Source organism: Boleophthalmus pectinirostris, unplaced genomic scaffold, assembly GCF_026225935.1.
Source record: "Boleophthalmus pectinirostris isolate CB_2022bp ecotype Guang Dong unplaced genomic scaffold, ASM2622593v1 HiC_scaffold_20, whole genome shotgun sequence".
In the NCBI taxonomy this organism is placed as follows: domain Eukaryota; kingdom Metazoa; phylum Chordata; class Actinopteri; order Gobiiformes; family Gobiidae; genus Boleophthalmus; species Boleophthalmus pectinirostris.
In genome coordinates, this window is record NW_026571153.1 from 31,074,870 (window position 1) to 31,086,788 (window position 11,919).

Genomic DNA, 11,919 nt, shown 5'->3' on the forward strand with positions numbered 1-11,919 from the left:
GAATCTCACATTTTAGCTCATTCCTTTGAGTCATTCCTGAGTTATGGCCCGTTGAAATTTTGGGGCCATGCTCACTTTTTTATTTAGAGCTTGTAAAAAAAAAAAAATAATAATTTTTACATTCTTTATGTTTTGTGAAACCCACTCAAACATCTGCAGTGTGGTCAATATTTGATTGCTGTTGTCTGAAGACTTGTCCCTTGCAGCCGAGCCATTTACTGTGCCACCAAAACCATCACAAACAATGTAGCCACAAATAATCTCCAATTGTCTTCCCTTATAACAAGCAAATAGTGTTTAAGTCTATTAAAGATAATTTAAGTTTTCTAGCAGGTGGAAAAGTCCCTAAGCTCCACCAAAAACGACCTGTGAGAGCTCATTTTCAAAAATTCCGTTTGAAATGAAGGAAGTTAATAGTAGATGTTTTTATTACTTTAAACTAATCAGAATATGCCAAAGTTTCTCTGGTAAAAATTTGCCCACATGGGAAACCAAGGGTCCACAGAAGGGGCCAAAAAGATCACATTTGATCTGTGACCAGATTTGGGACTCTACACCATCCACATGAAAGCTCAGAAAAGTGTGAGATTGTTGTCAGAAATGGTCATTCTCTCAAATATTCAGGTTCAACAGTTCATTTGTAAGTATCTGATTGGAGTAAAATAGATCTTGGTCCTCAAAAAAAAATTGAACAGCAACCAAATTTTTGGGGGCCCACAGTGCCCCCCTTAATAAAGATACCCAAGATTTGACAACAGATTGAGAATCTATGACTACTATAATCTATGAATCTACAATAATACACATTTTACCATCCAAGCTCTATTTTTTATAAAGTTATGGTCAAACATACTTAATAAGTTAAGGCATCTGAAAAAGTGAGCATGGCCCCAAAATTTCAATGGGCCATAACTCAGGAATGACTCAAGGGATCCATCCATCCATCTATTTCCGTCCGCTTATCCGGGGCCGGGTCGCGGGGACAGCAGCCTAAGCAGGGACTCCCAGACTTCCCTCACCCCAGACACGTCCTCCAGCTCCTCCGGGGGGACCCCGAGGCGTTCCCAGACCAGCCGGGAGACATAGTCCCTCCAGCGTGTCCTGGGTCTTCCCCAGGGCGTCCTCCTGACATGCCCGGAACACCTCCCGAGGGAGGCGCCCAGGAGGCATCCGGAACAGATGCCCGAGCCACCTCAACTGGCTCCTCTCGACGTGGAGGAGCAGTGGCTCTACTCCGAGCTCCTCCCGTGTGACTGAGCTCCTCACCCTATCTCTAAGGGAGCGCCCAGCCACCCTGCGGAGGAAACTCATTTCAAGCGCTTGTATCCGCGATCTCGTCCTTTCGGTCATTACCCAGAGCTCATGACCATAGGTGAGAGTAGGAACGAAGACTGACCGGTAAATCTTCACCACAACGGTCCGATACAGCGACCGCATCACTGCCAAAGCTGCACCAATCCGCCTGTCAATCTCACATTCTGTCCTCCCCTCACTCAAGGGATTGACCTAAAATTTGAGATTCTTTCATTTGGTGATTTTAAAAAAAATCAGCCAAATCTGTAATGGCTCATAGGGGAGGGCAGCTGATTTCATATGGACTGACCCAATGTCTAAATTATAACATAAAGATTCATGGGCAAATCTTACAGCTAACAGTAAGGAAGGTTTGAATAGGGCCTTAAAGAGATCGCTAAATGACTCAAACGTGCATGGATGACATCTAAAACCTCTTCAGGCATGTTTTGGATGAGAAAACAAGGTTATAACATGGTAGAAAAATAAACAATTTAATAATACTCTCTCTTTACAATATGGCAGTAAAATATTAAAGTATGTCACTTTTTAATTTTAGCTGACTAAATTAACTCTGACTTTGTTTAGATCTTGGATTTGTCGAATAACCACGTCCAAACTCTCCCTCCGCGCATGATGCACCCTCTGAAGGCCATAGAGACGCTGTATTTGGAAGGAAACAAGGCAAGCACAAAAACAGCTCTTTTATATTGGAGGATTGTAGTTTTGCAGTTTTTATCATTCTTTAATTTTGACTTAAAGGTGCACTGTGTAATTTTTCGGTTGGGGGTCCATTGCCTTCTTGTTTCTATGAATATGTCATTTCTCTGCCTAGAATGTTCCACAGTATGACATTAAACAGATCTTGCTAACATGTATTCAATTACAGGTGGTTTTATAGCTCAAAAATACCAATAAAAACAGACATTGTGACTGTGAGTGGGGTCGCCTCTCCACAGATCTGACCTGTAAATTGATCTGGTTTGATCTAGAAAAAACCTTTCTATCTTCATGGAGACCAAACCAGATCAAGTTATATAGTAATGTCAGTGGCGGAGCGTCAGGGCCTGCAAGTCCTTCTCTGCTGGCCAAAAAAAAATATCTGAATCACAGACTGATGTTAATTATTATTAAATAATTCCAAATGTTCTGTTTGCTTCCTTTCAGAGCATTTCTGCTGCTTGTGCTGCTTCCCCACATGCATTTTCATATTAAAGCATTTGACCAATCACATTTCAGCTGTCACTTGTTGCTAGGCAGAGTCAAAGTCAAAGAAGTGTCCCTGAGGCCTTCACAGTGCGTTCTGCAGGCCCTCCAACACAAATTAAATGTCCATGAAACTGTTGCTTCAACCAATCAGATTTTGATTTGGTATCGCCAGGGCCTTTAGCAGGTGTACGACGTCACCGAATTCAGAGCCGCTGATTGGACAGTCAGAGAGCAAACCAGCCAAAGTAGCAAAATGCATCTGCAGCGGAACCAGGACTAAACCAGGTCTAAACCAGGACTACACCAGGACTAAACCAGGACTACACCAGGTCTAAACCAAGTCTAAACCAGGACTACACCAGGGCTAATCTTGGACTTGAGAGAGAGAGAGCGCGAGAGCATGTCTGCAAAGCACGATCGGGCGACAGCTGCACTTAGCCCCATGTGGCGCGCAGCACTGAGCGGAGTCCTGTCTGCGGTCACCCGACTACGCGGGCGCACCTTCGGGCCAGTCCCGGCAAACAGTTCTGGTTTAGTTCTGGTTTAGTCCTGGTTTAGCACCCCAGCGCTCTTCACTTCTTCTCTGTGCACCGCGCACCCCGCCTCTCCTCACTTCTCCGTGCACGGAATCTCCACAGCTCTGTATACTGTGTTTCTGTTCAATAAGATGCTTTTATAACCATAAAATAGTTATTGAGGAGTGGAGTGTTTCAGACCGGGCACTAGTGAAGGCCTAGGTGTGAAATGCATGCTCAGCCACTGAGTAATGCCATACTGTGACACATTCTAGACAAAGCAATAACATCTCCATGAAGAAAAGCATTTGATGAACCCTCCACTAGAAAAGTTACACAATGCACCTTTAATTTAGTGGGATAATACCTGTTATAAATATACATTTCGCCAAACAAGACTCTTTTATGTATTTTTATATATGTATGTCAGATCAAGGTGCTGCCTGATAACTGGTTCAGCCAGAAGAACGAGGTGCCCTATCTGTACCTCTCGGCCAATCCGTGGGCTTGCTCCTGTTCCCTTGGTTACCTGCGCATGTATCTGGAGGAGTACGATTACAACGTTTATGTGAAAGATGGACCCATCATCTCGGCGGATGCAGAGAGTGTGGTGAGATCTACAGCTTTTACACATTTTTTTAAAGGCCCCATATTATTTGACTCTTGAGAACTTTTAGATATGTTCTAATGTTGTTTCCTCCTCAAAAACCTAACTGGAGTTGTGTTTTGTTTCATTCACATTCTACATCTCCAAAGCTCAAAATGCTCTGTTTCAACTTGTGATATCATGAAGTGGTAGTTTTCACATCAGCAGCTATTTTTTTTAACCTTTTGTTCAGTAGAGATTGGCAATTCCAGGACTGAAATTATCTAAATGGTTCTAGTGAAGGTGCACGGAGTTTAAAAACACAGTGGAGCACGTCCTGTGTTACTACATGAGGTGGAACAGAGTGTTTTCTGTTTAAGAGAAGAACTCAGTCTAAATATGCAATGTTGAACGTGTGAACAAAACAAAACACAACTCCAGGTCTGTTTGTGATGAGGAAACAACATTATAACATTTTTATAAAATAGCGTAACATTGGGCTGTTTAATATAGTCCAGTGCTCACTACAAATACTGTATTTTTCAGACTATAAGGCACACTTAAAATCCTCTCATTTTCTCAAAAATCAACAGTGCACCCTATGTATTAATTCTGGTTGTGCTTACTGATGAATCGATTTTATGTGGTACACTGTGCTCAAAAATCTCGCAAAATGTTTCAGTATGACTCGCTATGAAGCTACGAAGGCACTCCGCTTGATGGATTGTCTGAGCATTACGGCTACTGTAGTCAGGACCCTCGCAGAGTAAGTCGTGTGCTTTAGTCCAACAAAAGATGACCACATCAATGCACATGAAGCAAGCTATTTTTCAGCACCTATAGTTTATGCAAATGTGTCATGTGGCTTTAAGTTTCATCTCTGTAAAACGTAAAATGTGCATAAAGCTGCATTAAACACATTATTACTCATTGCATATTTGAGTTGTTCTTGTAGGAAATAAAAAACAAACTTAAACGATCCGATCACATTCACATTCATAAGCCACATTCACCAAGACAGGGAGGCAACGCCAGGCGAATTACGCCACGATCTTCCAATAGATCGTGGACGCCTGGGCTAAGGGATCAGTCTCAAGTGTTATACCCCTTATAATCCGGTGTGGTTTATGTATGAAAATACACAAGAGAATACAACATTATTGATATTGCACCTTATAATCCGGTGCACCTTATAGTCCAAAAAATACAATAAATACGTCCTTACATACATCAATGTTTTTTTTTTTCAGATTTGTGACAGTCCACGGTCTCTAAAAGGTCAGTCTGTGATCAAACTTGAAGAATCGGACTTTTGTAATCCACTGACTCCCACTGAGCAAAGCCATTTTTTTGATACTACTACCACTCCTCCTAAGCCTACTACTACTACTACTGCTACTGCTGCTACTACTGCTGCAGTTCCCACTACTCCAGTTTGGACTCATGGTTATTACAAAATTGTCACAATATACGAATCTTACACAGTAGACTGGTCTGATATTTGGGGATCACTGCGAGGGGATGGACGAAGAGTCAAAAGAACGACTGTGCCGCTAACAACTGAACTCCCTACCACAACTTCGACAGCTCTCCCCACTACTACACCACAAACTTCTCCAGTATTGACAACTTCTACAGCTCTCCCCACTACTATGCCACAAACTTCTCCAGTATTGACAACTTCTACAGCTCTCCCCACTACTATGCCACAAACTTCTCCAATATTGACAACTTCTACAGCTCTCCTCACTATTATGCCACAAACTTCTCCAATATCGACAACTTTTTCCACAACAATCCCACCTGAAATACAACAGACAACCTTTGTTACCCCCGAAACTTTTACAATGTCACCTCCAGGAGTTTATGAAGGTCGTATAATTAGCAACAACATAAGTAGCGACAGTGCGAGCCCTCTTGAAGCTAGGACCGTTTTTTGCTTTTGGCTCTTTGTAAGTTGCGCGTTTCTCTGTGTAGTTTCCGCTTTTTCGTCATTAGTAACTGCATTTAGGTTGTATTTTTGGTACAGAGGGGTTTATAAGTCATTAAAATGTATCATAGCTGGCAAGGAGCAAGTTAAAATGTTGAGTTATTGTAGAGATATTGACAAGAAACAGGCAAAATATCAAACTATGCTTTTTGTATCTAAGGATGTGAATCAAGTTGAGTGTTTTGTTAATTTAGGACCAAAAACCTGGACAGAAGAAGCACAAAATGTTGAAAAAATAATAATGTACAAGGAGGCAGTGTATCACGAAATTAGCAAAGAAGAAGAAATTGAAGCTAAACACGTGCTAGCAGAATGCACAGTTAGCCGAGAAGCTAACTCAGGCATGTCTAAAAAGCGTTACAGTGTTATTTTGAGGGAGGAAGGTGAAAAAGAGGGAGGGGAAACGGAGAAATGTGATTGGGTGGTCGGGGGCTGGGAGGTGGAGAAAGGGGCGAGTCCTGGGAGCAGTTGGGGGGAGTGGCTAGTGCAGAATTTGCCGAGCATGCCTTGGAGGGTGAGCGCGCCGCCCAAAAGGGAAGCGGAGTCACTGTAGTGTTGCGTGAATGAAAAAGATGAATGAGGAAGCTCACAACGGTCTACTCAATTTCCTTTAAAGGGCCCATCTCATGCAAAATCAACTTTTCAGTCCTTTCTACCTTCTAAGAGTGATCTGTGGGCCTTGTATATGTCGCCAAAGTGTTTTTTTAGATTGATTTGGCATTTTTTTGCAGCGTATTTCTGCCACCCTCCCACGAGACAATGAACTAAAGCTGCTACAACGATGACGCAGCAGATACACCTATGATGCGTTTGACATAGCAGAAAGTGCTTCACACCTGCCCCCCTCAGTGTATTGTTCTACACTGCAGTGTACGCAATATAATAAGTTGATCTACTAGTGTTTATTAAAACTTTACCAATCAGTAATGTTCAGCTGATGTGGACGTGGTGCTTGAGCTTCGTGCTCCTCAAAGTCCTCGTCTGATTCCGGGTCCAACACATGCGGCTGAACGCGCTGTATCTCCATGATGAATAAAAGTTTATTTCTACCACTATCAGGGTGCACGTCTGTCTCCCCCTCCCTCCCTGAGATGGGCGGAGGAAGGGCGGCTCACTCGTCGCCTACGTCACGTTTGGAGGGCGGAGCCTGTGCTTTCTCAGGACGGGCGGGGGGAGGAGCAATAGTCGGCCTTTCATAGTTCCTGGTCTGTGACTTTCTCCAAGAAACCAGTATTGTGTTTGTATATGTGCAGAAGATACAATGTGAAAAGAGTTATTTTACATGAGATGGGCCCTTCAAGGAGTTTTTAATTGAAAATTTATGGAAGCACATTTCCACCAGTAAATTTTAAAAAACCCTCACAGAAAGTCAGAATTTTTTTTATATTTTTTGTTTTAAAAGTATAAAAGTCATAGTTATGACTTTCTGTGAGGCTTTTATTTTTTATTTACTGACGGAGATGGGCTACCATAAAAATCTGATACTAATCGGCAGTACACAGGATTACAGTCATACCATACTCCATACAGATGTACAACAACTCACCTTTATGTAACAGATAATACTCCCTACAACTGTACAACAACTCACCCTTATGTAACAGATAATACTCCCTACATCCTGTCAATCCTGTCAATCATCATAACATTGTTGTACTGTCTTCCTTTGACCTCTTGTATATAGCTAAGATTGTATATTTGATTACTTATTTTATTTTGACTTGTACATTTACATTTAAATAATTATGTTTTAGTTGACACCTGTCTCTTGCTTTTTTTTGGCTACATATTTAGAATTTATTATTACCATTTATACTTTTTGCTCTTTGTTATTATATTATATTGTGATGTGTGGGCTCCTGTGTTCATGCGTGTGAATGGGTGAGTGGTTCCGTGTTGTAAAACACTTTGGGTGCCCTGAAGATGGAAAAGTGCTGTGTAAAAATGTGACCATTTAGTCGATACAAAAGCTAGTAGTACATGGGAATAGAAAAAGTACTACTACTACTACATTTAATGTTGAAAATGGCATTCAATTGCCTAAAGAAGAGTGTTTTTATTATCATTGTGGTATTGGAATTGGTATTGAGTATCAAGTCTATTCCTTAGTATTATCATGACAACACTAGTTTTTAATAATGTATAAATTTGTTAATTAATTAAACACAACTCTTTGTTTTTTGTTTATTTCACATGTTTAAATCATGAATGCTGTTGCTGTTGTTTTTGCTTTGACTAAAATGTTCCACAGTATGCCATTAAACATATTTACCTAGCACTGCATTTGTATCTTTAGCTCAAAAATCCCTTGAGAAACATGCAATCTTTCTGTGAGTGGGCTCATCTCTCCACAGATCTGACCTGTAAGTTGGCCAAGTTGCTTGTCGCCATGGAAATAAATAAGTTTAGAGCATCCAAATCTGAGTTACTTTATGTTATGATGTGTCTCTGTAATTTTAAGATTCAGAAGTATTATGTTAAAATTGTATCTTTGAATGTGGGGTTGGGACAGATTTCTTATGTTACAGAGTTTCATATAAATAAAATGATTTGATTGAAAGCTTTTTATATTCAGTGTTTTTTTTGTTTTGTTTTGTTTTTTTGTTTTGTTTTTTTTTAATGAAATTAAGAAATTACATCTACTAAACTACTACCAAATGACATCACAAGGTGGATCAGAACATCTTGAGCTTTGGAGATCTAGACAGACTAATAATAAAGGATTACTGAAACATTTAATAACCAATTCACTGCTTGCTTGAGTGATCGCTCATCTTTGACTCTAAAACCTTAAAGAGCACGAGGACAAGTTGGATTAAATTCTGCTCCACATTTCTCCATTGAGGTAAAACAGAAAATATCAAGACACATTGTGAAATTATTATTCTACCCAATACACAAACAAGTAAAACCTTTTTTTTTTAACCAGTTCTATTTTATTTGGTGTCGTACAATGTTGGAAAAATGTAAACATGAGGACTAAGAATTATATTGTGTGTGACAAGCGGCCATCCAGTGTGAATTCGGATCCACTCGTAGAAATGAGCCACCTGGAAACAAGAACAAAAACAGCAGTTTATGTTAATGACTAGAACCAAGAACTCACTATTGATACTTTAACAGACATCATGGAAGCCCATTTCTGCCAAAAAATAAAAACTAAAAGCCTCACAAGAAGATAAAATTATGTGTTTAAAACTCATAATTATACATTTTCAAGTCATAATTAGGAGTTTTTTAAACTGACTCTGAACCTGCCATGTAAGTAGACGGGCTGGTACGACCACTTGACCACTTTTCTGGAGAAGCAATGTATAAACCCAATACAAGGAAAATGTTAGTTATTTTACTAATTCACTTCAGAAAAAAATTTGAACTTTGCACATCAATTACTAGAAATGTGTGCATTGGAGGAGAGGGAGCAGCCCAAGAACACAGAGAAAAATCTCGCACACTCTTATTTGTAAATTGTGAGATTTATCAGGACAAACGGTGCAACGTTTCAGCACTAGGCCTTCGTCAAGCAAACAGAATGAAAGCTCAGGTGGCCATCTTAAATAGGGTGTGGCAAGCACCCAAGGGTGACAGGTCATAAAGAAACAGTGTACCAACCATCCAAATAATTCAAAAACAAAAAAAGACAATCAACATACAGTATCAATACATACAGTATAATGATAATAATAAAATGGAATATATAATATTATAATAGAAAAATAATAAGAAAAATAATAGAATAAATATATAGAATAGATATATCATATAGGATATATATATATATATATATATATATATACATATATAATATGTATCTGTCGTGCATATACATATACACATATATATATATATATATATATATGTATATATATATATATATATATATATATATATATATATATATATATATATATATATATACATATATATATATATATATATATATATAATATATATATATATATATATATATATATATATATATATATATATATATATATATGGATCTTAAAATATAGCTCACCCAAAACGAGAGAGAGACTTCATGATATAACAAATGCCTACAAAAAAAATGCTAAGATTGAAATCATCATCGAGTCCTTTTGGAGCTAAAGTTTGGAGAGTATGAATCCAAAATGCTTCCCATTGTTTAGGTGTCCGGTCAAGGTCCCCTCCTCTGAGCTGATTGGAGGGAGGACATGCTCAATGCCACAGAAACGGAAAGAACTAATATCGTGTCTCTGATCATTAAAGTGTACTGCTATTGGATAGTCCCGGTCTTTCCTTCTGATGGAGATCTTGTGCTCACTTATTCTTTGTTTGAGTTTTCTTGTGGTCTTGCCAATATAAGCTTGGCCGCATGGACATTTCAACATGTAGAGCACATGTGTAGATGCACATGTGATGACACTTTTTATGGCATATTTCTTACCAGTGTGAGGGTGTAAAAAAGTGGTCAGTTTTTACTGTATTATTGCATTGGGCACAGCTGCCGCGGTGGTAGTTGCTGCTAATTCACTTCACATAGCATCAAAATGTCACAGTTTTCAGTTAACAGAGATGGACACTTTGCACATAGTCATTCATATGGGATTTGTGTGGATATCTCTTTCATTTTTGTCTTTTTACATCATTCACTTCATTAACAAGCAAATGAAGCTTTGTGGAGAATGAAGCTGTCCTGAACTCTCCAGAGGATGGCTTCTCCAGGAAAAATACCCATGTGCCTGTATGGCAAGGGCAGATTCAAAGTCAACTTTAAAACTCATAATTATGACTTTTATATGCCCTCCACCGGTATTAAAGCAGAACTGAACATTAAATCTACTTATTATGTTATAAAGTTTATAAAGCTCCATTAGACCCAAAACAAATTAACCTGATGCTTAAAGGTGCACTGCGTCACTTTTCTGATGGAGGATCCACTACCTGCTTGTCTCCATGGATGTTATTGCTTTGCCTGGAATGTTCCTTGGTATGACATTAAACATACACAGCTAACATTTATTATTGCATGTGTTTCTATTGCTCCAAAATACAATCACTCTTTCTGTGAATAGGGGCGATGCTCCACAGATCTGACCTGTAATGTAGCGTAGTGCTGTAACCTGCTTGTCTCCTTCCTGACAGACAGGTTTAATCTATACTGTGGAACATTCTAGACAAAACAATAACACCTCCATGAAGACAAGCAGGTGGTGGAGCCTCCAATAAAAATCTTTAAACAGTCCCAGGCAGAAACTTTTGACAAGCAATTTCCACTGCTCCGTCCTTTTACCAGTGTGTAGACTCCAGGGAAGCCCGGCTCGCCACACTTGTCTCCCCAGCTCACAATGCCCCACAGGTAGGACACGCCCAGCTCATCTTCACACACCAGGGGCCCCCCACTGTCCCCCTGGCACGAGTCCACAGAGCCATTCAAATCCCCTGTGACAACAAACAGTTTAAACATGTCCTATATTACACAAAGCTGACTCTTGTGAGCTTTAAGCCATGTTAGAATGCTGTTACCTCCTCAAACATATACCTGGAGTTGTGTTTTGTTTCATTCACAAATATTTCTTTTACTATTAGTGTGTCTAAAATGATCCATATTAGTCTGGTACATAAAGTATTACCATATGACATCACCATCATAGATATAAGGGCAAAACACAGATCAGAAAATAGCATAATACTGGCCCTTTAAGAGACCATTTTGGGCAAAACTGGGTTCCATCTTCATTCCATCATTCAGTACTGAACTTTTTTGCGCTTGTAACCGTGTTATAATGCTCTATCTAAGGCTACATTCAGACTGAAGGGCTTAATGCTTAATTCAGATTTATTTTTTTTTTTGGGGGGGGGGAGGTCGTTCTCATTTCCAATTAAACATGATTTGTATGTGATCTCCAGGGTGAACTTTAAATGCCCCAGAAGCGAGAGCGAGCATTGCTACAGAAGTAGCCTAAACGTTGGGCAAGTCTCCCAAAATACAGTCCAGTTCTTTGTAAAATGGACAGGTTACACGTCCATGGCCGCTTTGTGTGCCTGAGTGTTTAGGCTCTTTATTTTTTGTTGACATTGGAGCCAGGCCGCCTGTAGTTGTGCTTGGCCATTTCTTTGGCAATCATTTAAAAAACTGCCCAGTTCCAATAAGGCCCCTCCAGACTTGGCCTGAATACAGCAGAATACAGAATACAGTCGCATGTCAGAAGATCAGATATGTGTCGGTTTCAGGAGCACATATCCAAGTAGTCTGGGTCACATTTGAAAAAATCTGATCTGTGTCGTTCAGACTGTCATTAAAAGATCAGATACAGGTCCTAAGTTTTGTTCTGCTTCTGTTT

General features: G+C 39.6%; 1 protein-coding gene across 1 annotated transcript; it reads right to left on the reverse strand.

Annotated features, from left to right (window-relative positions):
- Positions 1-8,529: 8,529 nt before the first annotated feature.
- On the reverse strand, positions 8,530-11,145 carry LOC129409723 (complement factor I-like). The gene is made up of 2 exons (XM_055156246.1): positions 10,869-11,145; positions 8,530-8,643 (listed from the first exon to the last, which is right to left on the reverse strand). Exons 1-2 carry the CDS (start codon positions 11,040-11,042, stop codon positions 8,530-8,532), a joined length of 288 nt encoding a protein of 95 aa, XP_055012221.1. The 5' UTR covers positions 11,043-11,145.
- Positions 11,146-11,919: the final 774 nt, after the last annotated feature.